Source organism: Cibotium barometz, chromosome 3, assembly GCF_041138505.1.
Source record: "Cibotium barometz isolate CiBa-2024 chromosome 3, ASM4113850v1, whole genome shotgun sequence".
Lineage (NCBI taxonomy): Eukaryota > Viridiplantae > Streptophyta > Polypodiopsida > Cyatheales > Cibotiaceae > Cibotium > Cibotium barometz.
Window position 1 is genome coordinate 70,831,980 of NC_141048.1, and position 13,906 is coordinate 70,845,885.

A 13,906-nucleotide genomic window follows, 5' to 3' on the forward strand; every position below is an offset into this window, starting at 1 on the left:
CAGATCCCCGATCATACCTTTCACGAGGAGTAGGGCAAAGAGCCAGAATGAGGGGGTGGTCAGCAGACCAACCCTCCAGATTGTGACATCGCCGATATCAGCACTACCGATTGAGGTGTCAGGCTCAGACTCGCATGAGATATCAGATGAGTTTGGCTATGATTTTTTGAGATGCCTGGGAGCAGCAGGGCAGGGACAGACTACAGTGCGCGGTAGAGTGAGGATTCATGCCATATGCAGTGCCGCCAGAGCAGTTGTTGATGCATTGAGTTTGGCAGTGGCATTCTCCTTTCCACTATGTGGCTCCGCACAGGGAGAGTGGACGCAGGACAGAGTCTTGCACTGCATTCATGATCAGATTGTGGAGTTCTCACATCATGTGGGATGTTTGGATGTAACAAACATGTGGACGAGATTTTGGCAGTTGGCCAAGTTTGATGTACTCCCGCAGGCCTCGGGTCATGAGGAGATACATGTTGTGGTGCATTTGGTCACAGAGGTTGGGGTGTCGCCCTGTTATGTATATGTGCATGAGGATATGCTTGAGATAGATCAGGCTGTGCTGTTTCTGCGCTTGACTGATGTATGGACAGCGGATGCTTTTGCTAGAACTCCCGGCAGTGTACTCTTTTCGAGATCCGATCGTCGTATAGAGGGAGTGAATCTCTCTCGGATTGACAGATGGGACACTGATGAGTGGGCCTTGAGTAGAGGAGGCACGGTGGGCATATTAGCAGACACCACTCTATCAGATCACACACCCGTTGTACTTCAGATTGAGGCAGGAGAGCGGCGTATGGCTAGCTCTAGCCTGCGCATACCACAGAGTCTCTTGCTTGAGACATGTATGCATGAGCGGATTGCTACTATATGGTCACAACAGCAGTGGGATGAGAGATCGCAGGCAGAGTGTGCAGCCGAGGGCTTGCAGCAGATTAGTGCGATGTTGAGGGATGCGGCCCGAGAAAGACTGCAGCAGATCAGGGAGCAGCTTCGGGCTGTGAGACGCGGTCTTGTTTCGCTTCCGAGATTGCAGGAGAGACACACAGAGGATGAGAATTTGAGCATTGAGATAGGACTGGCCAGACAGGAGTTGCGCACCCTAGAAGAGTGCAAAGCTGAGTTCTGCTTTCATAGACAGGCAGCGCACTGGACACAGGTTGGTGATAGAGTGACGGCGGAGTTCTTTGAGATTACAGGGCCCAAAAATGGGAAGAAGGGCCTACACAGTTTGAGACAAGCTGATGGTACGGTGGCGACGGAGGCACTGGAGGTTAGGAGCATAGCGACTGAGTATTATACCACCTTGATGACCACGACTGCTCCAGCTCCAGAGGACATTGCATACCGAGAGCAGGTTTGGGCTCACACCAGCAGATGTGTCACGCCAGAGATGAGACAGTCACTCAGTATGCCTTTTCCAGATGAGGAGTTGTTGGACGCCCTATGCTCCTTATCTAGAGAGAGTTGCCCAGGAGCAGATGGCCTGACAGTAGATTTCTTTCTGCGATTCTGGGAGATTTTGAGGGCTGGCCTACGCTGTGCTTACCAGGACATCATGGACAGTGGTCAGATGCCTACGAGCCTTACTGATGGGCTGATTTACTTGATTCCTAAGGAGGGTGGGGACAGAGAGGATGTACGTTGCTGGAGGCCGATCACCCTCCTTGGGACTGCTTAGAAAATCATGGCGAAAGCCATTAGTCTTTGAGTACAGCCATTACTGGATTGCTTAGTGCATGCCACACAGACTGGATTTGTCAAAGGACGCAGCATCCTTGACAACATTTTCACATTTTGGGAGGTGGCAGCCTTGGCCAGATTGCGTGGGGATGACACAGCCATTCTCTTGTTGGATTTTGAGAAGGCCTATGATAGAGTGGAGTGGTCTTTTCTGGAAGGCACTAGGCTTTGAGGCATCTTGGATCAGAGGGGTGGCAGCTATGTACGGCACAGCCCATAGTCAGGTGCTTGCTTGTGGGGGAGTGGGCCCTAGTTTTACTTTCTTGATCTGTTCGACAGGGCTGCCCATTAGCACCTTTTCTCTTCTTGTTTTTTGCAGAGGCGATGAGCAGTTACCTAAGGGCGAGTGAAGTTGGTTTGGAAGGGGTAATGCTCCCGGTTAGCGGGGAGATGTTGTTAGATGCGGAGTTTGCTGATGACACAGTGATGTATTTGCGGGGCAATTGGGCCAATCTCCTGCGTTTCCAGCAAGCTCTTGAGGTTTTTTGTGCAGCATCGGGTGCCAATATCAATTGGCACAAATCATGTGGTTTTTGGGTGGGCCCATCGCCCCAGGTTTCTTGGCAGCCATGCAGTGAGTTTCGTTGGATTACTGCGGGCACCGCAGTGCGTTACCTTGGCTGCCATGTGGGCATTGACATTTCACCGAAACAACAGATAGCTCCCCTGCTTCTGAGTATACGCAAAAAGTTGGTGTTTTGGAGCTCGGCTCGTCTTTCATTGGCAGGGAGAGCCGTGATTGTCAATCAGGTCTTACTGGCCACAATGTGGTATATTACCTCTTGCTGGGCATTTTCACGATCATGCATTGGACAGCTTCAGCGCTTGATCAGAAATTTTTTATGGTCAGGTCAGGATGGGCGGCCAGCCAGGGCCAAGGTGGCTTGGTCAGTGATTACACTACCCCTACATAAGGGAGGCCTGGGTATGATAGACCCCACTGCTCAGAGCCAGGCCTTGTTGGCCAAGTTGGTGGTTAGAGGTTTGATGCCCGGGGGAGAGCCTTGGAAGGAGCTCTTGACACAGCGCATTCATGATAGAGTCCCCAGCAGAGGGGGCCGTGGAGAGTGAGCCTTCGTTGGTTGTTTACAGAGATACGTCTGAGTGGTGGGAGTCGAAGGTTTGAGTACATAGTCTAATATATTAAAACTATTGTGAGGCATTTAGAAATAAAGATACAAAGTCACATTTAACCAAGATATTCACTCTCCGTTTTATCCTGCCTTATCACCATGAAAACTCATCAATAGGGCCATAGACATGGAGAGGTCATGGTTTATCTAGGTTGGGTTGTTTCAAATAACTAGCAATGCTAGAGACTTGAAAATCATTGGTATAGTAAAAGGAAACAGAGGAAGTGAAATCATCAAGGGCGTAGCACTAGACTCAAAATGATAATTAGAAAATGGAGCTCTAGTTGTTATTGAGGGAGGGGTTACATGTTTGGTTGAATGAGAGCTAACAAGAGAGGAGCACTGTGATGCTTTTCTATAGAAAGGGCCCAAATAATTAGCCCTAGCAAAAAGACCGTCATAGAAACTTTGACTACAACCCACACCACAATATTTATGTGGTTAGACTAGAATTTATTTTCATGTGTGGGAACTAGATCTACCAATGCTACACAAATGGGTCCGGGTTCACAATTCATTGTTGGCACTCCAATGGTCATAATGATGTTAGCTTCCCCCTCTCATTAAGGAGCCAACAAAGAGAACTTTGTTCTCATCTTTACCTCTAACATCATCTGCATCTCATATCAAGTCATTAGTATTCATTTATGAATGTTCATTTGATTTCAAGTAGACCCCTATAAATGACTACTTGCGCATGAACAACTTTAGAGCCTACATTGTATGGGAGTGACACTAGATATTGTGAAAGTAAAAGGTGTAAGCTTTCTCCTTTTTATAGTTTGGTCAAAGATTTGTAAGGACAAAAGATAGCTTTCATGTACTTTTTGGAATCTAAATGTGATGTGCCCGGCCCCGCTTAGGGCCTGAGACAAAGCGTCTTGATAGTGCCACTAGGCCTTTCTTAGGAAAATACTCACGTGCCCTTGGTTCAAGGACATTGACGCTTTTTTCCCAATCTTTCATGGGCACAGCCGCCAATGCATTCCCCTACGATGAATGTTGTTACTTCTACGTTCCTAGTGTATATCTTCCAAATGTGGAATGTACCCGACTTATTGGTGTTACCCATCCATGATAAGGCCAAGCAGCCCGATCCCCACTTTCCACCCCGTACTCACCCATCCTTTGTTTCCTAATTACTACCACACTGTTTAACATTCACAAACAAGTTCCTTTACTTTAAACCTTAAAACAATTTTCTTTAAAACAGTGTCTTAGAAAACAAACCAAGACAAGTGAAGGCAGTGGAAAGCATTGTCTAGACAGACAGTTCCTATTAGAATTCACCCCTTCACAACATTAATTTGTTCAACTTTCTGACCAGACCACCAAAGTGGTTCAAGACAATATTCTTTGGTGGCAATTCTAAACTCAATCCATCACACTAATGTGTAGCTTACCCTCCTGGTTCCTCTCCTAGTGATTCTTGATGAAGTGGATACTCTTAATCCCTTGACACACATACACAATAACACACAAAATTGAAAGGTAGAGTTAGAGAGAGAGAGAGAGAGAGAGAGAGAGAGAGAGAGATGGATAGACAAGACACACTTCTCCCTTCTTCATTCGTTAAAGATCATACAAAGACCAACAATTACAAGGGGTGTATCCCCCATGCTACACACCCATTCTTCAAGAAGATTCTTCCAAGAAACTCCCCCCTCACCACTCCACTTTTGGTAATTGCCTCAATGGCCCCTTTAGGTGCTCAGGCTTTCTTGGCTTAGGGTCCCACAAGCCCTTCCTTATCACCACACACTTCAAGAAATCACAATGCTATAGGAGACCTTTAGTCAAGGCTAGAGGAGGAAACTGCTCACCATGGAGTGCTGTACGACCTCCTGGATGACCGTATTTAAATTCCCAATTGAAGGGGAGGAGAATTGGTATGAAAACCTTAGGAATTTCTTAATGGACTTTCGATTCCCACAACACTAGTCTAAGGACAAAATAAAGCAATTGGTACTTAAGAGCAGGGATTTTGTAATTATGGTAGGACACTTGTACAAGAGAGGCACTGACCAGGTGCTCTAGAGGTGTGTGCCATAGCATGCGAAGTTGCATGTAATGAAAGAAGAACATCAAGGAATCTCACAGGCTCATCAAGTAGGGGAAGTGACAAAGAGAAAAATTTTACAAGCTGGGCTTTGGTTGCCTACCATGGCAAAGGATTTACATTTCTTCACCAAGTAGTGTGATATATGTCAAAGAATAGGGATGCCTAATGATAAAGACAGAATGCCAATTTATCCTATTATGCCCTTGCAACCATTTATAAAGTGGGGGCTAGATTTTATAAGGCCAATCAAACCAAAAGCTTAGCAAATAGGATATGAATATATCATTGTGGCAAAAGACTATTTCACTAAGTGGCATGAGGCTAGAGCATTGAGAAGGAACACAACATAAGATGTGGCCAAGTTCCTCTACCAGCAAGTTATCACTAGGTTTGGGTGCCTAATAGATTTATTGAGTGATTAGGGAATGCATTCCTTGAATGATGTCATAAGGGAGATGACAAAAAGCACATGATAATTCACAGTGTACCACACCCAATGTAATGGGCAAGCTGAATTGACCAACAAAATTCTAATTAAGAAGATTAAGAAAATAGTGGAGGCTAACAAGAAGGATGGAGACCGGAAGCTACACAATACTCTATTTGCCTTTCACACCTCCTACAAAGTGACTCCAGGAATGATCCCATTTAGGTTAGCATTTGGTTTGGAAGCAATGGTGCCAATAGAGTACATCATGCCTTCCCTAAGGTTGGTAGTGGAACATAATCTACTAATTGATGAATCTAGAGCACAAAGAATACAACACTTTTCCACTTTGAAAGAGGAGAGGCAAGCAACTACCCTCTTGGCAAAAACTATACCAAAAAGGAGGAAAGCATGGGCTGGCATGGCAAGAATAAAATTTTTAAAGAAGGGGATCAAGTGCTGATATACAACTCTAAATTGGGCAAGCATCGAGGAAAACTCAAGATTTGATGGATTGGGCCATGCATAATACATCAAGAAGTGGAACTAGGAGCCTTCACATTAAAAATAATGGATGGGACAATGCTAGCACAGATAGTCAATAGGTGCAAAAGAAGCCCTACTTTGAAGCTAACCCACCTAGAGAAGAAATAGTCAAAGTAAATGTAATACGGTGTGTGGAATGACAAGGTCTTAGCTCTAAGAGACAAAAAACCTCTAGTGAAAGGCCAAGGAGACCAGAAGAGCAACACAAGAGTGGCCATAAGAGGCATCAATGCAAAAAGAGGAAAAGAACAAATGAAAATCACATAAGTGGTGGTTGTAGTGTTATGCATGCAGTTCAAGTCTAATGACATGACAACAAATGACCTCAAAGTAAGTAGCCGACGACTTCTCCTACTACTTGTTGCAGTAGAACCTTGCCTCCCAAGGGAAAGGGCAAGGCAATAGAGAGTAACAAAGTAGATGTCAAGAAATCTCACATAGGTATGGCCAAGGCCTTGGCACCATTTCCTCCTCTCGCTGTACCCAGCTTGCAAAAACAAGCAAACAATGGATGGGCCAACAAGACAGGTTTTCATGCTTTGGTGTCTTTGGATTGGGCGCACCTATCAAATCATAAGGGGGCTTATAGCCTCATCAAAGAATTTGTGGAAACAAACACTTTAGTACTCCTAGGTAAGCAACCCATATCAATCAATACTAATGTTGTAAGCCAAGCTTTGGGGCTCCCTAATGAGGGAGAAGCTAAGATTGGCAAGACATACACAGATACCAAGAAAAGGGTTAATGCACTAAATCAAGGATGTGATAGATCAGGACAAGAGGGCATAGTTCATTTTCTACCTACAAAGTTTAGCCCTCGTGGAAAAAGGAAAGGATATTTTTGCAAAAAACTATAATTGCTTGCGCATAGCAAAGAAGGGGGAGAAAATCAACTGGGCAGCAGAAAATCTGAGAAAAAGGGTAGCAACAACACTGTAACCATGAGGAAAAACCATTGTACCTGCCCACCTGAAGGCTTTGGGACAAGTGGCACAAGACAACCCAAAAGATCAAAGACAAAGCACTGTAGAGGGGTCAAAAAAAGTAGGAGAATCATCTAAGAGACTAAAAGAGACCATGAACAGGCAAGGCAAACTAAGCGTATATGGGGAGAGACAAGAAGAGGAACAAAAAGAAACCCTCATCATGAGACTACCAAATTGTACAGGAAAAAGAGGAAGCTTAACAAGCATGAAGACCCACAACAACAATAGTAGCAAACCCAATAGTAGCAACAGCAAGAAACTCAAGGGCAATAATGCCACAAGACACAAGAATAATAGCAGCAACAAGAAAGCCACCGAACCATTGAAGAAACCCACAAGGAAAACACACAACAAGGAATGTTGTGCTGTCACATCGCATAAGTGACACAAAGTGAGAAAGAGGAGGCACACTAGGGGAAGTTTGAGGTCATTTTTTTGCCCCCTAAGGAAGTTTGACCAAAAGATTCTTTCAAAAATTGGGCATGCGATAAAATTTTCACAAGTGATCTCAAAATTTGTCGGACCTTGCATTTATTCCTAAGACCAAGAGAAATAACCAACCTATAAAAAAAAACAAATCACTAGTGTAACTTGGTCTCAAGACCAAGCTATAACCTAGAGAGTGATCGTGGTCCTAATATCAAAAAACATGACCAAGCTTCAAGGAAAAAAAAAACTTCTTGTAGCTTGGTCCAGAGACCAAGCTATAACCAATGAGTGAGATCCAAAGATCAAGCCATATTTGTGTAGAGGTGCACCTTGGTCCTAGGAGCATGTTATACTCAATGAGTTTGTTACTAGGACCAAGCCATGAGGAAAACTAGTTATAGAATCATACTATGAGGAAAACAAAACAATAGTGTAGCTTGGTCATAAGAACAAGATATATCCAGCAAGCTAGATTGGAGTATACATATATATATATATGTATATATATTTATATACATATACATACACCCCGATCTTGGATTACCATGAGTTGCCACATGAATGGCTGTCCCAAGGTCACTTCATAATCTGCGTTGTTGCCAAAATCAACAATCACATATGTGTGCACGTAGTCTATGCCACAGCTCGTCATAGTCATGTTCTCTAGCAGCCCTAAAGGTTTGCCTGTTATCCCATGCGGGTTTTGCAAAGTGCCAGCTTCCCCTCACTTCTCCCCGCTTTCGTTGCTATGCTTTTTCTTGCTCCCATATGTAGGATTGCTGAGAACTGATGTTCACTGCGTCTTATGGGGAGATTTGTATTTCCATCCTCTATGTCGAACTGTTTAAAACTCACAGAATTGACTGACATTCCTTGCTTACCGTTTCTTGCGCTGCTATCTCCTTTCCATATTGCTTAGTGTAAAAATCTGTGACTTTTGCCATCGTGCCAAGTTACCTCAAGGGTTTGGTCTAATTTTTATCAAGTCCACCAATGATACTGTGCATGGCACAGGGGCCGACATGAGAGCTTGTAGGTTTGCCGTGTCACTTTCTTCTTCAAGCTCCCACGTCAGGGCTCATAGTGTCCGAAATACTTAGGTAGTGTCTTTACAGTGATAGGCTTTGTTCTTTGAAGAATCTGTTAAAAGGATGAGTTTACACCGCGTCAAGGCTCATAGTCTCTGAAATACTTGGGTAGTGTCTTTAAAAGTGGTAGGCTTGGTTGTGCAAGGACACCTCAATTTCTGATAGAGGAGGTTTTCCCTTGATCAGAAATTTACATCTCTTGTCTCTTATCTCAGCCCATAGCTCCTTTGCTTGGTTTTACTCAGAGGCCCTTGTCTCACCAAGTTACTTGTGGCTATACTCTCTTCTAATTCTTGGGCTTCTACTGCCTCACTTGGTTTTGTAGGCTGCTCTAGAGACACCTTGTTGGGCAATTTCTGTAAAATAGGAGTTAGTGCATAACATAATACTCAATAAATTACTTACCACCTGCAAAAACATCCAAACATAAACATGTTATGAAAATCAATCAATCTTTGGGTACTGACCAATTGGTACCCAATTGTTCTTGGTCTTTTCTTGGTTTCAATCCTGAAACCATTCTTTTCTTTTTACCAAGGTACCCCATTCTTGGCAGCAATTCCAATGTTCTGCCTGAATTCTTCTCGATTCTTAACTTTTTTTTAAAAGGAATTAGTCATCCGACTATCCAGATGTTAAACAGTACTAAGTCATATTTAAGACAACTTTGCCAGACTGTACATTCCATCGAAAGAAGAATTTATTTTTTTTATATTTTCATTAAAGAAGGATAGTCCCAGTGACACATGTATTACAAGTACCTCTATCTGAGGCATGATGGGATTACCATGCGAGTGGATTTACCTAAGCACAACTACTATGACGTGACCAAATTACCAGTCAACAACACTTTGAGTGAACCACAAGGTCCTCCAAGAGATCCAATCACCAGATTGTTTACAGAGAAGAGGATAACCTATGGCTCTTTGAAGTGGAAGGGCAAGAAACCCTAGCGTGATGTACGTCACACACCGACAAGGCAATAATGGAACCTTACACATATATCCTAGAGCATTTTCTTGAAGATGAGAAGGAAAACCAAGAGTGGATGCATGTCCTCCCAACCATATGACACATGTACCATAGAACCAAAGGCGACTTTCTATGATGGGGACAGCTATGATGTCATCCCCATCTGTGTGGTGACCCCGATCTTGGAGGAAGAGTTGCTCAAATTGAAGATCACTACAGATACATGGAAAAAAACACAAGTGAATGAAAAATGAACAATGAGTGTGACCATGATGGGTACATGACGGCGGAGGATAATCTAGTAACAATCGGTGGTCACTATAATGGGCTCATAACGGCTCAGCGCATTCTTCAAGATGGTTTATGCTCACTATATTTATTCAGGGATGCTGTGATACATGTAAAATTTTGTGACATTCGCCAGAGGCATGCAACCAAACCCACCAACCAAGCTAACATGGCTCTGCAAGTCTCGTTGGCATGGCTGCCATTTGAGAAATAGGGTATAAATTTCATAGGCACGATCAATCCTGTAGGAAGCTACTAAAGATTGCAGCTCATCCACCGTGGAAAAGTTTCCCTATGAAAATACCTTGTGCAGGTTTGGCTCTCCACTTGAAGTTACTAGCTTCAAGGCACTCATTATGTCAATAAGCTTCTGCCTAACATTTTCTACAGGTCCAAGATCTTCCACCGAAAGTCTTGTTCTTACTACCCCATAGCAAATAGCCAAGCAGAGAGTAAAAATAAGGTACTGATCTCTCTGCTCCGCTAACTTGTCATCAGCATCCCTCCTCATGGGGGCCACAGGCTATTTTGGGTGCTACTTGGGCATACAAAACCGCATTCAAGGCCACAACTCATCGCTCGCCGTTTCAATGAATATTTGGCCTAGAGGCAATAGCACCAATGGAGTTCCAATACCAGTCAACTTGCTCAGGGTAGACTCCGCCATGGCAAGAACTCAGGCAAATGCAACACGTCTCCCTGAGCTCAAAGAAGAGCGCCCATTGGCAGCAAAAGCGTTACTGAGTAGAGCATCAAAGAAGAACATCTTGGCATAATAGATATTTGAAGACTTGCACATTTGGCAAGGGCTATTTGGTGCTTCTTTTTGAGGCTAAATCTGTCAAGAAAGCACAGAAGCTGCTTTTGGTGTGTTAAGGACCTTTCGTAACTGATGAAATCTTGCCACAAGGTGTTGTACAGCTCAGAACGTTGTCAAAAATTACCATGGGTCATGCCTGAAACCTTATCTTGTCACTGCAGAGCACTACAATTCGCCCCTTCAAGATTGGCTTGTAACAGGCCAAATACACTAGACAGTGAATGTGTCGAGAAAAGGCTGCCCCATGGGAATATTTGAGGCACCAAGACATGTACACAAGAGATGGCACGTAAGTTATAGGCTGCCTTAACTATCTAGCACGAGGCATTCTTCTGTAAAACAAAAGATAACTTCCTTCTAAGTTGGTATATCTTATCACTACGATTTCTCTCTATTTTTATATAGTATCTACCTCACACACAATGTGTGTGTGTGTGTGTGTGTGTGAGAGAGAGAGAGAGAGAAGACTAGACATTCAAAGAAACAGACCATGATCATCATCATGGGGCCCGAACAAAGAGCAATGCCGTGTGTCGGGCCCATTGTCGCCATGATCATCATGACCCGTAATTAAGAGCAATAACAGCAAACCCCTACATTCTACCAGGCAAGAGAAAGCCGCCCACTTGCAAAAATAAGGTTTAGCACCACAAACCCAACTGGAGATCTATTTGCTACAGCCAGCAATAGATCCTCTGGGCATCCACCAGGAGCAATGCGCACGTGAATCGTAAGCTCCTACAGACAAGGTTTAGTCACAAGACACCAAAATGTACAAAACCAGTGAGAACCTGCATAGAGTTGGATAGATACCATGTATCTCAATCCCACAGAGGCAAATATACATTGTTTTTCGTAACCAATAGCTACCTACACTAGCACCAAACACCTTAGGCACTACATGCACAGGCACCTGCTATCGTTATGCGTCCACTGCCTGAGAGATACCATCCCCCGCTAGGCTGTCGGCCTCATCTTCAATCAAGACAATTGTCTCCCCGGACCTCTGTTGAACATCAAACAACACATTATCAATACACAAACATATCAACACTTCTTAGATGTCAAAAAATGTCACTTCGTAAATACTCAACCCGGATGAGCTTGTTGACCATAGTTGTTCTCCCATGCTGCCCTCATCACTGCCTTCCTTGGAGCCATCTTCCTTGGAGCCTTCCGATGTGGAATCCGTCTTGGCTGGTGAACTCTCATCCCTAGGCAGTGGCACTCCTATACAATGTGGCACAAAATCTCCAGAGTGATCAGTCTCGATAATCTGCAGGTGTGCAAGTGTCTCTACCACATTGGAGGCAGTCGGCCTCTTGTAAGGATCTGAATGCAGCATGTCTCTTATCAATGTCTTCATCTTAATCCAACTCTCATTGCTCGAGGGCAGGTATACCAACACACTCTCCTCCTTCCCACAAATATGTTTCCACCCTTTGGTCTTGTAGGGTTTCAGCTTTCTCAGGCTTACTCCATTCAAGAGGTAGAGCAAATCAAGGTATATGGTTCCCATGGAGAAGATGTCTGCCGAACGTCCCCTACAACATTCTTGAGACTCGAAAAGGGGTGTTCCAACTTGCGCCGCAGACTTTGACAGCTTCTTGAAGTGCTTGGCGAGACCAAAATCAAGCCACACGGGGTATACGTCTAACTTCTGGGCTGAATCCTGTAAACTATTCACAAATATCCCCACATTTGAAGGTTTCACATCACGATGCTTGACGCAATTGGCATGAAGCGTTGCCAAGCCCCGAGCCATGCAAAGCATCCAATCCAAAATCATGTATCCAGCTATCTTCCGCTCCTTGGCTTCTTTCCACCACCTAAACTTGCAAGGCGCTGCGAGAAATTCTCCCAGATCTGTATCCACAAAAGGGTAGAGAATAAAATACATATCATTGCCCTGTTCGTATGACGCCCTCAAGCTAAGAAGATGCGGATCTTTTGGGAGACGTTGAAGCATCTCTAGCTCACGGCTGGCAGCCTCTTGTTCGTCCGCACCAACAAATCTTAGCTTCTTGCGGGCAAAGCTCACTTCACCCTCCTTCACCTCGTGCACGGTCCCAAAAGCCCCGCGTCGCATCCTGCTGCCCCTGACATCACAAAAGGGCACACTTTCATAAATCTTGAGGATGCGATGCTCCTTTTCGTCGAAGAACACGGCACAATACCGACTCTGTGCCTCATAAAGATCGTGTTGGAAGACCGCTGTCAAACCAGGGACCTTAGCAAGTTGCTCAGGAGAGTACGGGAGCCTACTGTCACATAACCCGGCTTTAGCTAATGCGAAGATGACCTCCCTGGGAAAGAAATCCGGCATACTATCAATTATCTTCCAAGTGATGCCCATGACCTTAGAAATAAAGTGACCCACTGTCATAGTAGATCTAGTGGTAATCTTCAGGTCTAAAAGTGGCATCTGCACAGCCTCTGGGCCAAACCTGGCAATCAACTCCTCCATTAGTTCGTCTGGATGCAGTTGCATGCGCTTCTTCGGCTCACTTTCTTCTGCGACATCAGGACCACTTCCTTTGAGGCGGAAGACTAAGTGAACAGTGCAGGATTTGTGGATGCCATAATAGCTCAATCTCCTCATAGAGTCCAACTGTCTGCCTGCAAAGATGAGCCTTTGCTCCTGAGGAAGAATGCCCAAGCGAGCATGGATAAGTGCCTGTAAGGAGAACACCTTTTCTCTCACGCCCAAAGTGACAGCTATGCTTTGGCCATGCTTCACGAAGATCTGCATCGTGCCATCCTCGGCAACCAACATGCTGCTCTTCTCCTTCTTAGGACGTAGGTCCTCCATAAACCTCCTCCTACGTACGCTTGTTCTGCAAAAGCGAGGCGTAACCCTCGGCTCTAACTGGCACGGAGGTGCGAATGTTTTTAATAAAAAACAGCCTAGCCAAAAGTGGAATTTGTTAAATAAAAAAACGGCCTGCCGATAAGTTCAAGTTCTCTTGCTGTGCAAGTTTTTGCCGCCCTTCAACTGGTGTCCTTTGCTGTTTTTGCGCCTTTAGGTATGTTACACCTCAATTGCAAAAGCTCATAATGTTGAAGGCTTTAGGGAAAGATAAGGCAAAAGGACCCTCTTTCCTATAAAAAGGCATGAACTACGCCTCTTTTCTATTGTAATTACTACTTTGTACATTGCGACAACATCATGACCTTTTGCAAGCTAGGCGTAGCATACCTAATTAGGTGCAGTGGGATTTTGTTATATCTAGGCCTTCATGCCACGTCATTGTCGGTGCCCAACAAGTTACAGGTTAACCCGCATGAATGAACATGCGGTTGAACAAAAAAATGTTCATTCACCACCCTACACACTCACGAGGGACTTGAACCCAAGACCCCACGTAAGAGGCAAGCAACTTAACCATCCAAACGTGTGCGCGATGGTGAA

The 13,906-nt window shown here is 44.5% G+C and overlaps 1 protein-coding gene across 1 annotated transcript; it reads right to left on the reverse strand.

The window, feature by feature from the left end:
• Positions 1-11,247: 11,247 nt before the first annotated feature.
• Positions 11,248-13,530, reverse strand: LOC147640494 (uncharacterized). The gene is made up of 2 exons (XM_086781297.1): positions 11,589-13,530; positions 11,248-11,500 (listed from the first exon to the last, which is right to left on the reverse strand). Exons 1-2 carry the CDS (start codon positions 13,304-13,306, stop codon positions 11,476-11,478), a joined length of 1,743 nt encoding a protein of 580 aa, XP_086637423.1. The 5' UTR covers positions 13,307-13,530; the 3' UTR covers positions 11,248-11,475.
• Between the last annotated feature and the right edge of the window lie 376 nt (positions 13,531-13,906).

Bases quoted from the DNA above. Each gene is read 5' to 3' on its own strand.
- LOC147640494 (XM_086781297.1), bottom strand. From the start codon at position 13,306: ATGGAGGACCTACGTCCTAAGAAGGAGAAGAGCAGCATGTTGGTTGCC. The intron at 11,501-11,588 runs GTTGAGTATTTA...GATGTTCAACAG, and splicing joins TGGTCAACAAGCTCATCCGG to AGGTCCGGGGAGACAATTGT.